Genomic DNA, 17,014 nt, shown 5'->3' with positions numbered 1-17,014 from the left:
GACATAATATCTGAAAATAATAGACTACTGACCCACACTTTCAAGAGTAATGCTCACTAAATGCACTTTAATTTATCTCCAATTCAACGTTATTTCCAAGCAAGAATCTAACATTTACTTCTAACAACCCTTAAACATCACCCGCTAAGGAACAAATTAAGCTTAATTTTTTTTGCCAACTTTGATTAGTTTTGATTAAGTAAAGCAAGAGAGGGCTCAAACTCTTAACAAAAAATTAACATCAAGTTCTAGAGATAGAAGAAAATAGGTTCAGAAGTAGTGGCACCTTGCAAAAACAAAACAAACACTAGTTGAAAAACTAAAACAAAAATCTAGAGAAAAACAAAGAGAAACATATTGGATAAACTGACAACCAACCAACAATCACAAATGGTGAACTAGCAACATACCTGAAACCAACAAAGACCAACAACCCACCAACACCAATCAACACATAAACCAACAGTAGCATATCAAGTAACTTCCTTGGGTCTTTGAGTTTTTCCAAAGAGAAAGGCTATTTAGAAAGACGAGGAAGCAACCAACTTTAATTAGTTAATTGCACTAAAGAACAAGTTAAGTTTGAGTTTTTTTTTTTCAAACTTCCTTTAGTTAATACTTTTAGTGTAGAAATTAGTGATGTTTCAGCCAACATTTCACCAAGTGCAAGCCCCCACTTACCTATCAATATCTTCACGAGAAAACCACAAGCTTATGTGTTTTGTCACCCAGTTTACTTTTAATATATATATTTTTTGAAAAATCACTATTATTTGTGTTTTTTCGAACATATCTCCCGCCATCGGAGCTCAAGATACGAGGGCAAAACCCCAAAGAGCGTTACTGCGTCGCAAACTCCTGCAAAATTTATGAATTTCTTATCATATCGGGCTCTACGATCTTTTATCCGCCAAGTTAGATTTACCCTTGTTTAAACCCTCGAAGCGAACGGTTGAATTTGGTCCAGGATCAATCGTTCTTGCCCAGATTCTGCACAAAAATCCAATTTCTTTTCCAGGTTTGCTTACTGCAATGCCCTTTTGCCAGCCTTGTTTTCTTTCAACAAAAACATATCATTATCGCTGAGTTTGATGTTACCCGTAAAAAATGTGGTGCGGTTTATGCCTCTTTTAAGGCCGATTAGCCCCTTTTCAGCGTTCAAAAATAATTCTTTAAGAGGTACATATAGGATGAATTTATCATCCTGAACTTTTATTTACACAGATTATATTATCCGTACTAATTGTTCCAACGAGCTATTTTAATTATTCTGAATATTATTTTTATACAGGTGATTTTTAAAAATAAATTAAATCATCTGTAGCATTTTCTATTTTTGAAATCTTAAAACGATATCCCATATTTTCAAATCAAATTCATCTTTAATACGATTTATCAATGTATGCTTATAATTTGATATAAATATTTTTACTGAAAATTAACTTCTAAAATAAATACGCAAGGTTTTGTGTTATTGATTCTGATTTAAGATCGGAAGAATCTGTTTTATTTGCTGAAAAAAAATCACTTTAAAAGGAAATGCATTTGCTTTCTACAACTTCGAATTTACACGCTTGTACATATCCTTTACATTATAAATGCCGGTAAAATCATTTTGTCAGGAAAAAAACCCTTGGCCTTTTCTAATGCCTTTTGATGTTATTGGGTATTCACAATAGCCTTCAGATCTCCAATTGACACATTGAATTTTTAACATGCTAACTGTAGCCAGGTTTGATGAACCGTAGAACTTTTAATGGTTTCATTGTCGTGTTTAGCAGTGAATTTACTGCGCACCTGCTCTCGCGGTTTATTACTTCTTACAATATGTACACATTTTTAAGAATTTGTCTATGCATTCACTGCCTTTAACTAGTGGAAGGTTTTAAATACCGTCTGTTTTCTCCCCTTGGTAGTCTCTTTGGTGTTGGCTATCTCTGAATTTTCATTTTGTGTGTCAGTATTCTGTATGATTTGCAAGATTTAATAGTTGCATTTTGTGGCCTAGAATCTGCGATAAGCACTTTATGTTGTCAAGTACTAAATTAATTTCCTTTTTGGCTTGCAGAGAATTACAAGAACTCGACATTGGCCATTTCCAAAAAAACGGGTTCTGTTGTCCAGAAACAGTTGCAACAATTTTCTTACTCGTTCATCTTTCCTTCCATCTCTGCCATGGCAACTTTGGCGAATAATTTCAGTTCTAGCATCCCAGAAGGAGTTTCTGATATACCCTCAGAGCCTACGAGAACCTTCCAAGTGGTGGTAGCCGCCACATCAGCAATGGGCATTGGAAAGGATGGGAAGCTTCCATGGAAACTACCCTCGGATCTGAAGTTCTTCAAGGAAGTCACATCTCACACTTCAGCTTCTTCAAAGAAGAATGCCATCATAATGGGGCGGAAGACATGGGAAAGCATTCCAAACAACAACCGACCTCTTCCAGGTCGCTTGAATGTTGTGCTAAGTCGGTCAGGTAGCTTTGACATTGCGACCATGGAGAATGTAGTCATGTGTGGCAGTTTGCATTCAGCCCTTCAAATGCTTGCAGCTCCTCCGTATGCTTTATCTATAGAGGCTGTGTTTGTCATTGGGGGTGGTCAGGTTTTTAGGTACACCCATCTCAAATGCTGTGGTTTATCTGGCTTTCTTATGTCATAAGATTGCACTAAAATAGTTCAATCTTTTGATTTTTCTTTTCAGGGAAGCCCTCATTGATCCCAGCTGTGATGCAATCCACATCACTGAAATAGAGACTTCATTTGAATGTGACACATTCATGCCTCCCATAGATAAATCTAACTTTCGGCCTTGGTACTCGTCATTGCCCTCTGTGGAAAATGATATTCGATTCTCTTTCACAACTTATGTTCGATTTGCAAACTCTTCTGAAAGTGTTGACAATGGATCTTCGACCATGAATACTTACGATGATTTCGAATCTCGCCGGTATCAGTTTCTTCCCAAATTCATCTTTGAAAGACATGAGGAGTATCTTTATCTTAAGTTGATACAGGATATCATTTCAAATGGGATTGACAAGGGAGATCGGACAGGAACTGGCACACTGTCAAAATTTGGTTGTCAGGTTTTTTTTTCTTTTTTTTTTTAGTGAATCAAATTTGCACTGATTATTGATATATTATTTACTTGTTTAACAGAGGTAAATAAATGACTTCTTGGATTTGTTTATCTGTATAAACTCTTGGAATTATCAGTCCTCTTTGTGATGTAAATATCTTGCAAAACCAAAAGAGGCTCATAATAAAATTTTTTGTTTCCAGATGCGGTTTAATCTACGCAAATGTTTTCCACTTCTAACAACAAAGGTGATGATTTCCATTTGTCCTTTTCAATGGGATTATTTGTTAAAACCCAATCCATTCAGAATAATGTATTCTCTTATTGTTATTTTATGTTGCAGTCAATGTTTTCATTTATCTGCAAAAGACATGCAAAAATGGCTACCAGTGTATTCTGTAACCTTTTCATGGTTTGGAAGTCTGTATTATTGACTATACCATTTCATTTATGACCATAGCGAGTTTTTTGGCGTGGAGTGGTCGAGGAGCTCCTGTGGTTCATAAGTGGTTCAACGAATGCAAAGGTAAAATTCAAGTTGCTACATACAGTGGCATTAAACTCTCTAATTTTTTTTGTTATACTGATTAGGATGTATGAAAGTAAATGTGGCAAATGAGGTGCCAGTATTCCAAGGATATCTCATATGCTAGCTGAAGATACTTAGTTGACCAATTGACCAGCATGGTAGTTGTCTTGCAACATCGAACAAAAATAAAAGACAAAGTCTGATTCTTTCCTCAATTACAATGTGTAATATTTCTGTATTCTGTCATAAAAAGAACCATAACATTGAACAACGCAATTCGTTCAATGAAATCTATCTCATTTTCTATCTCATGTGCTGTGCACATAGATGTACTACTGGCAGAGTATTCTCCGAGTTGCAAAAACTGGCCGAGTTTTGTGGCTAGCGAGTTTTTACAACTTTCACTGGCACCAAAACCTTAACGAATTTTCGGAAAAATTTCTGAGTACTTGTTGAGTTTTAGCAACTCAACGAGTTTTTGTTAAAAACTAACAGCACTCAAAGGCAAAAGAAGACCCAAATTAATTTCATTTCTTATTTCTTCACTTGTATTTTAGGTGGAAAATAATCTGAGAAACACTTGAAAACTGATTTCTATTGACTTGAAGCATTTGGAGGTGGACTTGAAGCGGATTTGAGGTGGTTTCTTGAAGAGGATGACATTGATGATTTGGAGAAGGCAAACTATGGAGGAGGGGGGTGAGTTTGGTTTCACAATGGATGACATTGAGTTGAATGAGAAATAATTGCTAGTACCAGGAGAAGCTAGAGGCAAAGCTATATCTAGGATGGAAGACGAGCCATAGACTAAGTTAGACATACCGAGTGAGGAGGCACAATCTCGCCCAATGCAGACTTCTAGGATTAGACACTCTAATTCTACCTCTCCCTTAGTCTTTTCTAGAGCTGGAAAGAGGAAGATTCAATTCTAATGATATACTTACTTTTAGTTTGCTTCCAGCAATTGACATTCCTCACGAGAATGCAATTTTGTTCTCCACTTTGTGTTTAAATATATCTAGACTAGGTTTATTTCTTTTGTGTTCTCATTTATTGACTCATTGGATGCATCTTCTCATTTAATTTTGTAAAAAAACAAAATGCATGTCTAACTAAATAAGCAATTTTATAAGTGTTTGCTGAAAACTAGACGAGTTTTTTCCAAATTGTTTTTAGGTCTTGGCAAGTTTTCCAGCTATGGCTATGTACATCTTCTTTCTTTTCTATGAAGAGTTTTTCCAACTATGGCTATGCACATAGTCTTGCTTTTTTGGAGAAGTTTTCTAAATCTGCATTTTATGTGATGTTCCTGATTAGAAGCTGGGCTGGCCAACCTCATTATTGGTAGTGTTAACTAGCACCCCTTTTATTTACTAATGTTTTATTTGACTCTTAATCATTTATGATCTTTCATATATTCTCAATCATAGAGTCGATGCCATTGTATACCTCACCCAAGCAAGGCCTATTTGTACAGTTCTGCAAATTTGAGAGCCTTGAATGCAAACTCAGAGTTGTTGAGAATAATCCTTTCTACAATTCGTATGTTCAGATCTTTTAAGGCGAATATATTTAAGACAACTGCAGGTTCAGGCTTCTATTCACAAACTTGTGTGATTGGAAAATCGCTGCTATAAATCTGTGGGAAGAAGAATGCTTGAAGATCAGACTTTATTGTATCTGTGTGTCTCTAGATTACATTCTTAACCTGCCTATATATTCTTCTACAGGGTATGTTCCCTCAAGGGACATAACCCTTGGCATATAACTAATAATTAGTCATCCCTAAGCCGGTGACCATAATGCAAATATAGTTATGTCTAACTAAGATTAGTCAGGGACAAACTAAGGTATTTACCTACAGACTGCCGACACCTATAGAGAACATATAAATTATTTTAAATGCCATTCATTGAGAATATATAAATAGAAGAGCCAAGTACGATTTGCACCATTAGACCTGTGGATTATCTAGGTTAGATTCTTAACACTCCCTTTTAACCTGATAATCCTATAAAGAGAGATCATATCTAGTAACATCAATACATATGTTAAGCAAGAATTAATACTCTATATCTGTCTGTCTTTTTTTAGTACATAGTAACATAGAACACATGATACAAAGTCATATTACTAAACCTGTGATATGACAAATCACTGCTACTAGTGATAAGACACATGTTGTGACTCATAGAAACTGGTATTTCTAAATCACAACTAGATCTTGAATTTAAGATCTACCAGAATACAGGATAAACTCGGAGAATTTCTAGAATTCTTCCTTTATCCAATTTGTGACCCATGAACATAGCAATGTCAATGTCACAAGACGATCTAAAATTCATTTGGATCTTACAGTAAAATCTACTGTTTAGGACATTATCTATGAGATCGTCACCTCTCATAATGCCTTTTGCACAAGTATTCATTATTTCAGAGATCGTCACCTCTTAAATAATGATTACACATGGTGGAGCCCATAACAGTCAATAGCCTGACAAAATAAAAAAATATTATTTTATTAATAATCAAAAGAGTACAAATGAATTACAACTCAACCACACCAAGTCTCTTTCTGAAATGTTCTATCTTTACTCTAGATAGAGGTTTGGTGAGTATATCTGCTGTCTGATCTGCAGTACAAATGTATTCCAATTTAACAGAGTTCCTGTCTACCATATCTCTTACATAATGGTAAGGAATTTTAATATGCTTGGATCTATCATGAAAAATTGGATTCATTGAGAGCTTGATGGAACTCTAATTATCGCAATGAATAATTGTAGGATTCATGGCTTGCCCAAATAATCCCACAAATAACTTCCTCAGTCATATTGCTTCTCAAGAAGCCATTGCTGCTGCAATGTATTTGGCTTTTGTGGAGCTTTGAGCTACTGAAGATTGCTTTCTGCATATCCGTGAAATCATAACTGATCCTAAACTGAAACAGCATCTTGAAGTGCTTTTCCTGTCTTTAACACTTCCACCCCAATTTGAATCGGTGAATCCATGCAAATCTAAAGCAACTTTCTCATATTTGACTCCATAATTAAGAGTGCCTTGGAAGTATCTCATAATGTGTTTCACAACAACTAGGTGAATCTCCTTAGGTTCACACATAAACTGACTTAAGGCATGAACAACATAACAAATATCAGGTCTTGTATTTACTAGGTATATTAGGGACCCAATCATCTACCTGTAGAGAGTAGAATCTATTGGAGGTGATTCTGTAGCTGCTTCTTTAAGTTTATGCAAATTGGTCTCCATTGGAGAAGACATGGACTTGCAGTTCCACATTCCAAATTTTTTCAAGATATCTAAAGTGTACTTCCCTTGATTCAGTATGATACTATCAACATTCTGTCGTACTTCTAATCCTAGGAAGTAATGGAGAAGACCCAAGTCTTTCATCTTGAATTCTCTAGTTAGATCATTTTTGCATTGATCTATAAGATGGTCATCACCTGTGATTAATAAATCATCAACATACAATATCAATATTACCATACCATCTTTATCTCTTTTATAATATAAGTTTGGATCGGCTTCATTCTTAGAGAATCCTAAGTCGGTGAGATATTTATCAATCCTTTCATACAAGGCCCTGGGAGCCTGTTTAAGCCCATAAAGAGCTTTCTTGAGTCTGCAAACAAAGGCATAAGGATCATGGGTTTCAAATCCTTCTGCTTGCTCCTGATAGACTTCTTTTGAAATCTTTCCATTGAGAAATGCTGTCTTTACATCCATTTGATGTACCTTCCATCTCTTAGATGCGGCAAGTGCTAAGACAGCTCGAACGGTAGTATATCTAGCAACAGGAGCAAATGTTTCTTCATAATCAATCCCTTCTTTTTGAGAAAAACCTCTGGCCACAAATTTGGCTTTATATTTCTCAGTATTTCCATCAGCAGCATGCTTTATTTTGAATATCCATTTGGAAGAAACAACGGATTTTCCTTTTGACCTTGGAACTATTTCTCAAACATCATTTTTCATAATTGATTGATATTCTTTTGTCATAGTTCTTTTCAGGCTGGATGTTTAATAGCATCAGAAGGATTGGTTGGCTCTATTTTGGATAAATCAATCGTATTTGCTTTATAACTAGAGAATCTTTTAGGTATTTTACTTTCTTTGACTGATCTTGAAGGTGCAACAAAATCTTGAGTTGCTTCAACTGTTTTTATGACCCAAAGTGGTGTTTTCTTTGAACTTTCCTCAAGGCTTATTTCATCTTCGACCTTTTCTAAGTTCTCCCTCTAGGATTCGGATTCACTAATTCTTTCAGCACTTGATAAAGGAGAGGGTTCATTGGAACTTATTGCTCTTTTGAATGCAAGATCTTTCTCAAAGATTACATCTCTGCTAAGTTCAATAGTTTTCTGTCCAGGTATGAAAATTCGATATGTTTTAGAAGTTTCACTATACCTTACAAAGATACCTTTCCTCCCAGATGGTTCTAATTTGGTTCTCTTTTCTTTTGGCACATGAATGTATACAAGACATCCAAAAATTTTGAGATGACATATATTGGGTTTTACTTTAGTAAATACCTCTTCAGGGGTTTTATCTTTAAGATAGGAGTGAGGACTTCTGTTTTGAATATATACAACAGTACAAAAGTCTTCCGCCCAAAGATAGTATACTAGATTTTGGTCAAAAATCATAGCCCTAGCAGCTTTTATAATTGTCCTATTCTTCCTTTCAGCTACCTCGTTTTGTTCAGGGTTATAAGGAATAGTATACTCCCTCTTGATCCCTGATTCTTTACAAAATCTTTTAAATAAGTCTGAGGTATATTCTCCTCCATTATCTGTTCTAAGGGTTTTGATTTTATGTGCTGAAAAAATTTCAGTTAATGCTTTGAATTGTTTAAATCTTTGTAGGATTTCTTCTGATTCCTTGCATTTTAAAAAATAGATCCATGTTTTCCTAGAGTAGTCATCTATGAACAAGATATAATACTAGAATCCTCCAAGAGAGGGGACAGACATAGGTCCACATAAATTTGAATGAATTAACTCAATTACATTATTTGTTTTCCTAGTACTATCATGAAAGGGACTTCTAGTACTTTTACCCAGAGCACACCCTTTACAAATACTAGGGTGATCTTTATTTAATTTAGGTAATCCGGTAACCATCTTTTCCATCGTTGATAAGGTTTTAAAGTTTAGATGCCCTAATCTTCTGTGCCATATTTCATTTGAATCTTCTGCTTCGTGAACTAGGACTTGAATGGATCTACTGGGTTCTATATTCAGTTCATACAAATATCCTTTTCTTTGACCAATTACTTTAGCTTTCTTGATGGAAGAGTTCTTAGCCCAAGTTAATAGTTTGCCATCCATGAATGCAACATTGTGTCCATCATCTTCTAATGCTGTAATTCAGATTATGTTTCTTTTAATCCCCGGTACATAAAGTACATCTTTAAGAAGAAGATTATTTCTTGTCTTTAGCTTCAAAGTGCAGCTACCAATTCCTTCAACTGAGTGTGCAAAGTTATCACCAATAGTAATTTCATCGTTAACTTTCTCTGACAAAGAATCTAGAGTTTCTTTGTATCCCATTATATGTCTGGAGGATCCACTATCAATTACCCATGCCTTATTTGAGATTTCATTTGATAGAGAGGAATACAAGACACGGTTCTTAGGGTCATAAGTTTAATCTTCTCTAACAACATTTGTATAGTTTGCCTGTTGTTTGGAATTTTTCGGACAATTTGATCTATAGTGTCCAAATTTTTCACATTTGAAACACTTTATTTTAGAAAGGTCTTTCTTGGGCTTTCCATTTTTCTGATTTCCCTTTTTCTTCTTGAAGTGCTTTTTCTTGCCTTTATAAGAGTTGGCATTAAGAACGTGAAGTTCTTCATCTTCCACTTTTGGTTTTCCTCCTTTCTTTAGTTTTCTTGACTCTTCCCAAAGACAATCATTCTTGAGTTTGTTAAAGTTCGGAAGCTGATCTCTAGCACTTATTCCTTTGTGCGAATGTTTCTCATGATTTTGACAATCCATCTATGGCCATGAGCGTTAGTTCGGTGTCATTAATGATGGTTTCTATGCTTGATAATTCATCTCTAATGCCAGCAACTCTTAGGAAATAAGAGTTTATTGATTCTCCTTTCTTTATCTGGATGTGATTTAGTTGTCTTTTTAGTGCAAGTACCCTCGTTGCATTATTTACTTCAAATGCATTCCGTAATGCATTCATCATATCGTAGGCAGTTTGGTGTTTTATAAGCATAGGTATGTTGTCATTCTTAACTCCATCCAAGATGATTTGAATGACTTTTCTATTTCCATTGGTCTATATGGATTTGTGAGGTTCAACTGGTGGCTGTTTGGATGCTTCATCAACAAACTGTTTAACATTATTTTCTTCAAGAATCAACAAGATTCTGAATTTCCATGCTTCAAAATGTTCCTTCCCATCGAATCTGTCCTCAGGCCTGATTGTATATGCCATTGGAAATGGAAGACAACTACTGAAATAGAAAAAAATCTGATTGCTGAAAATTTGCAGAGCCCTAGATCTGATAACAAGGCTCTGATACCATGTACAGTTCTGCAAATTCGAGAGCCTTGAATGCAAACTCAGAGTTGCTGAGAATAATCCTTGCTACAATTTGTATATTCAAATCTTTTAAGGCGAATATATTTAAGACAACTGCAGGTCCAGGCTTCTATTCACAAACTTGTGTGATTGGAAAATCACTGCTATAAATCCGTGGGAAGAAGAATGCTTCAAGATCAGATTGTATTATATCTGTGTGTCTCCAGACTACATTCTTAACCCGCCTATATATTCTTCTAGAGAGTATGTCCCTCAAGGGACATAACCCTTGGCATATAACTAATAATTAGTCATCCCTAAGCCGGCGACCATAATGCAAATATTAGTTATGTCTAACTAAGATTAGTCAGGGACAAACTAAGGTATTTACCTATAGATCGCCAGCACCTATAGAGAACATATGAATTATTTTAAATGCCATTCATTGAGAATATATAAATAGAAAAGCTAGGTACGATCTGCACCATTAGACCTGTGGATTATCTAGGTTAGATTCTTAACATATTCATCTTAGTATATTAGATCATGTTGAATACATTGTGAGTGAATCTCAAGAGGTACTCAACGTGATCCTGCCAAGAGTCATCCAGTATCATTGCCTTTTTGGGAGTTGCCTTTGTACTACTAGATTGCCTATGTATGCTTGAATTCGTACCATTTTAGATGATGCCTCTTTAACCTTCACAAGGCATCTTAAAACAATATTGTTGGAGGCAAAAGAGGTCTTAGCAACCTATTTCAAAATCAAATCAATACAAATTAAATATAAAAATAAAAATAAAAAACATAGAAAGTTTACTAAAGCGTAAAACATATTTAAATTTTAAATAATCTAACCTATGTTGCATGGGTACTTGTACCCATACCCCTGTGACGAATACTGGGTACTACTACGTGTACTCTAGTATTGGGTACATGTACCCAAGTACCAAATAGTCATTGGTTACTCAGTGGAGAGCATCATAGCTAGGATTTTGATTTTGATTTATGATTTTTGTATCTTTTTTTGTTTGTGTATCAACTTAATTCAATAAATAATCAATTTGAAACTTTGATACAATATTGGTTAATGGTAAACTTTATCATTATTCTGTTCAAAAGTTTATCATTTGCAATATTTCATTGTTATGTGATTTATGTACTTCACGTTTAAAGTTTGTCTTCTTTGTTATGCATCTAAACATGTAGAATATATTATTACTACAAACATATTGCAAATCTGAAACTGTAAATAATACATTACATTTTGCAAGCTTTATCAATCTTCTTGTTTTGAAAACTAATTGTTAAGACATTTTTTCAAATTTTCTACCAAATATTAAATTATATTTAAGAAAATTGACGTACCCAAGTACCCCATTCCCCTATTTTAAAAAATAGCCGCACCCATACCCGTTCATGTACCTTAAGTACCCAAGTACCCCCATCCTTGTGCAACTTTGGATCTAACTGACCTTCAAGAGCTCTCGTCTTGAGAATTGTCTAAATATGGCTTGCGACATATGGTGGTTTATGATGAACATTTGGATGGCCCTACAAATTTTTGGCATTGTTTGTTATTACATGAACAACATTTTAAGGGCCAACTTGTTCAATGGGTTAGATGAGCATGTTTGTAATGAATGGACTGCCCTTCATTTCTCTTTCACAATCCACTATTGTCAAAAACATTGCACCTTTTCTGGACATTGCAATAATATTTGTTAGATAGAAATATTAATTTCTCCCACCAAGAATGTGCAACAGTCAAACCAAATATTTAATATAGAACCTTCCCACCGCCCTTCAAGATTTTCTTCTTTATTCATATTTCACATATATTCTTTGACTGTCGTGTATTCCAGAATTTTCTTGCCCTTTCTATGTATGATTCTGGATTATTCTTAGACCTCTATAAATAGAGGGAGATGTTATAGATGCATTCATCAGGCAAAGAAGTAATAATAAACAGCTTTCTTATTTTTAGTTTTCTCTGTCTCTGCCCACCTTCACAGTGGTATTAGAGCCCAGGCAGATTGTGGAGTTAAAAAAGAGATTGTTGCTGCAAGAAAGAAGGTATGCTGTGTGTTTAAAGGGGTGCAAAATCTTAATGGAGTCATTGTCAATGTTTGTGGCAGACGCTTGAGATCAATCCAATCATAAGGTATTGCATTTTATTGTGAAGCTGAGGCACCTTTGTGACTTTTAAATTGTTTTCTTGATTTAATTACTTTTGAAAGGAGCTGGAGATCTGAATTTTTTTAATTGAGATAATTTTATTCATTCTGCTGCCATACTTATAAATTCAAGTATTTTGAAAAAAGATTGTATTTGTTTTTAAAGTATGGCATCAAGCATGAATCAGTTTATGATTCCTATATTTTCTGGCAAAAATTATGATCATTGGGCATTTAGAATGATAACAGTATTTCGTTCCCAAGAGTTAATGGAGATTGTAGTGAATGGATTTGTAGAGCCATAGGATGAATCGTTATTAACTGCAGATCAAAAGGATGAACTCAAGGAAAATAGGAAAAAGGATATAAAGGCTTTTCAAATTATTCAACAAGGTTTGGATGACACTGTTCTTGCAAGGATTAATGGCGCTACAACAACCAAGAAAGCATGGGAGATCCTTGAAACAACATATCAAGGTATAAGCAAGGTAAAAGTATCTAAATTGCAGTCATTAAGAAGAGACTTTGAAAACCTCCAAATGAAAGATTCTGAGTCAATAGAACAATTTTCAATTCGAGTTATGAATGTGGTTAATCGAATAAGATTGAATGGTGATGAGCTAACAGATCAAAAAATTGTAGAAAAGCTCTTAAGAAGCTTGCCTATTAAATTTGATAATATTATCGTGGCAATTGAGGAATCTAAGGATTTGTCAAAATTATTTATAGATGACTTGTTTGGGTCATTACAAAACCATGAATATAGGTTGATCACGCATGATAATACTTCATTGGATAACGCATTCAAAACACAAATGACATTTGGCAGAGGCAGAGGAAGAGGAAATTGAGGATTTAGAAGGCGAGGAAGAGGACGAAATAATTATCAAAGAGAGGAGAGGAGTTTTGATCAAGGAGTAAGTAGAAATCAAAATTTAAGCTCAAGGGGGTGCAATAACAATCAAGCATCAAAAAGGTATGACAAATCAAATGTCCAATGTTATTATTGCAAGAGGTTTGGTCACTTAGCAATGAATGTCGGAAGAAGCAAATAAATGTAGGCAAACAAAATGCAAATTTTTCTGAAAGTAGTCTAGGGATATTGTTCATTACATGTCATGTAGCTCAAGAGAGCTCAAGTGATATTTGGTTTCTAGACAAGTGCTTGTAGCAATCATATGATAGGAAATAGAGATATATTTGAAAGTTTGGATACCTCAATCAAATCAAAAGTGAAATTAGGCAATGATAACATAGTGGAAGTAAGTGGAAAAGGTACAATTGTTGTGATAACAAATATTGGTAAGAAATCTATTCCTAACATGTATTTTGTACTCGGTTTAAAGCATAATCTTATAAGTGTGGGACAACTTACACAAAAAGGTTATACAGTTGTTTTTGAAAATAACATCTATGCTATATTTGATATTTCTCCTAGTACCATGGTCATTACAAGGGTTGAAATGACAGATAATAGAATGTTTCCACTTCACATGAAAAGTGGAGTGATGGAGGAGAATGGAGTGAGTTTCAAGGTGATTTGTCAAGATTAGTCATGGATATGGCATTTGAGGTATGGTCATCTAAATTTCAAAGGATTGAGTTTATTGCAAAGAAAGGAAATGGTAAGAGGTTTTTTCCCATTGAAGCACCATTCAGTTCATGTGAAAGTTGCATCTTAGCTATGTAACATAGGGAAAGTTTTCCAAAAGAAATGTCATATAAAGCTTGGGCACCTTTAGAAATTGTGCATACTTATATAGGTGGTCCTATGCAAGTGCCATCATTAGGGTGGAGCATTTATTTTCTAACATTCATGGATGACTTTAGTAGGAAGACATGGGTTTATTTTCTTAAATATAAATATGAAATATTTAGCAAGTTTAAGGAGTTCAAGGCATTTGTTGAGAAACAAAGTGGTCTATCCATTAAGGTATTAATGTTAGATAGAGGGGGAGAATACATGTCAAATGAGTTCTTGGATTATTGCAGGCATCATGGAATAAAGAAGCAGTTCACTACAAGTTACACACCTCAGTAGAATGGTGTTGCCGAAAGAAAGAATCAAACAATAATGGAGATGGCAAGAAGCATGTTGAAAGGTAAGAATCTACCAAATGAATATTGGGCTGAAGCAGTAGCTTGTGCTTTTTATATCTTGAACAGGAGTCCAACAAAGATTGTAAGAGACAAGATCCCACAAGAAGCATGGAGTGGTAAGCATCATTGTATTTCCCATTTTAGAGTATTTGGTTGTATTGCATATGCACATGTTCCTAAAGAAACAAGGAGTAAATTGGATGATAAGAGTGAAAAATGTATTTTTATTGGTTATGATGAACAATCCAAGGCATATAAGTTGTTTAATCCTATAACTAGAAAAGTCATAATAAGTAGATATGTTGTGTTCAAAGAAGGAGAATCTTGGGATGGCAATATAGACAAGACAATTACAGGAACAACTCCAATACTATATGATGACCAAGAAGGAAAAGACCAAGAGAACCAAGTAGATTAAATAAATGAGCAAGGGGGAACTCTGTCAAGAAGTACACATGGAGATAACACACAAATGGAAGATGGGCAAGGAGACTCTTCAAGTCCACAAGTAAGTAATGACTCTAATCCTACACTTTCATCATTGAGATCAAGGATTAAGAACAATAAAACTAAAAGTTTGCAAGAGATTTATGAACAAGGGGACAAAATAGATTTACAATCAAATTTTGCTTTATTTGCGCAATAGCCTATAAATTTTTAAGATGCAATCGAGGAAGGACAATGGATTAATTCAATGAATGATGAAATGGAATCTATTGAGAAAAATGATAGATGGGAGTTAGTTGATTTGTCTAAGAATAAAGAATGCATAGGTGTAAAATGGGTTTATAAAACTAAGTATAAAACAAATGGAGAAGTTTATAAATATAAGGCAAGATTAGTAGTTAAAGGGTTTGCACAAGAATATGGAGTTGATTATAATGAAACTTTTGCACCCATAGCTAGACTAGATACTATTAGAATGGTTCTAGCTATTGCAACTCAAAACAAATGGATGCTTTATCAAATGGATGTAAAATCAGCTTTCTTAAATGGGTATTTGGAAGAAGAAGTTTATGTTCAACAACTACCAAGTTATGAAATCAAAGGACACGAACACAAGGTTTATCGGTTGAAGAAGGTACTCTATAGGTTGAAACAAGCACCAAGGGCATGGTATAGCAGAATTTATTCATATATGATTAAGAATGGATTTAATAGAAGCACTAGTGAGCCAACACTATACACCAAAGTCAATAAGGAAAGTCAAATTTTGATTGTTTGCTTGTATGTTGATGATTTGATCTTTACTGGTAATCTTTCCATTGATATGTTTAAATCAACAATGAAGAAAGAATTTGAGATGACGGATTTGGGTTTGATGAAATATTTTCTTGGTATCGAAGTAACACAAAATGACAAGGGTATTTTCATTTGTCAAAATAAATATGCACAATATGTTATGAGACAATTTAGAATGGTAAATTGTAGTCCAGTCTCTACACCTATGACAATGGGCACAAAATTAAGTAGAGAAGATAATTAGACTGAATTTGATTCTACTCAGTTCAGAAAGTTGGTTGTTAGTTTGATGTATCTCACAATAATTAGGCTTGATATTATGTATGCAGTGAGTGTAATTTCTAAATTTATGGATTCACCTAAGAACTCACATTGGCGAGCAAGAAAGAGAATATAGAGATACATTGCAGGGACTCTAAATTATGGCATAATATATTCTTCTTCAGATGATTTTCAGCTGGTTCGATATATTAATAGTGAGTTTGCAGGAAGTATTGATGATAGAAAGAGCACATTTGGATATGCATTTCACTTTGGAACAAGTTTTGTGGCATGGGCATCAAAGAAACAACTTATCGTGACTATTTTTTGAGCTAAAGCAAAATATGTAGCTGGTACATGAGCAACATGTCAAGTAGTATGGATGCGAAGAGTCTTGAAAGATCTAATGCATGAGCAAGAGGAGGCTAGTACAATCTATTGTGATAACAAGTCTGCTATCGCATTGTCAAAGAATCATGTTTTTCACAAGAGGACAAAGCACATTGATACTAAATATCATTTTATTCGAGAATTGGTCAATAATGGAGAAATCAGCTTGGAGTATGGTAGATCCAAAGATCAATTGGCAGATATATTTACAAAGGCATTAGTACAAGAACAATTTGAATGTCTAAGAGATCAAATGAATATTGCAAACTTTGATGTAATTAGTGGTAGAAATTAGGGGAGAATGTTAGATAGAAATATTAATTTCTCCCATCGAGAATGTGCAATAGTCAACCCAAATATTTAATATATAACCTTCCTATCGCCCTTCTAGATTTTCTTTTTTATTCATATTTCACATATGTTCTTTGACTATTGTGTATTCTAGAATTTTCTTGCTGTGTCTATGTATGATTTTGGATTATTCCTAGATCTCTATAAATAGAGGGAGATGTTATAGATGTATTCATCAGGCAAAGAAGTAATAATAAACAACTTTCTTATTTTTTAGTTTTCTCCGTCTCTACCCACCTTCAATATTGAGCAAAAGGAGATTTCTTGCATCTTTCCATTCATCAGATACTATTGACACACTTGTGTCAATCCATGAATC

The 17,014-nt window shown here is 34.4% G+C and overlaps 1 protein-coding gene across 2 annotated transcripts in view; it reads left to right on the top strand.

The window, feature by feature from the left end:
• The first annotated feature begins 775 nt into the window (after positions 1-775).
• Positions 776-17,014, top strand: part of LOC149559834 (bifunctional dihydrofolate reductase-thymidylate synthase 1-like) — a 37,043-nt gene continuing 20,804 nt past the window's right edge. The window contains exons 1-5 of one of the 2 annotated variants that reach the window (XM_089824328.1): positions 776-1,018; positions 2,069-2,612; positions 2,704-3,088; positions 3,285-3,329; positions 3,542-3,607. In XM_089824328.1, the coding sequence (XP_089680454.1) occupies positions 2,176-2,612; positions 2,704-3,088; positions 3,285-3,329; positions 3,542-3,607 (933 nt within the window). In that variant the 5' untranslated portion in view covers positions 776-1,018; positions 2,069-2,175. Of the gene's footprint in view, positions 1,180-2,068; positions 2,613-2,703; positions 3,089-3,284; positions 3,330-3,541; positions 3,608-17,014 lie in introns of both variants that reach the window. The other variant, XM_089824327.1, reaches the window with a different exon arrangement.

Source organism: Cupressus sempervirens, chromosome 4 (assembly GCF_028749045.1).
Source record: "Cupressus sempervirens isolate cs-2001-9-10 chromosome 4, ASM2874904v1, whole genome shotgun sequence".
In the NCBI taxonomy this organism is placed as follows: Eukaryota; Viridiplantae; Streptophyta; class Pinopsida; order Cupressales; family Cupressaceae; genus Cupressus; species Cupressus sempervirens.
Note: the sequence above shows the minus strand (reverse complement) of the source record. Positions and strands in the feature narration are given on the sequence as shown.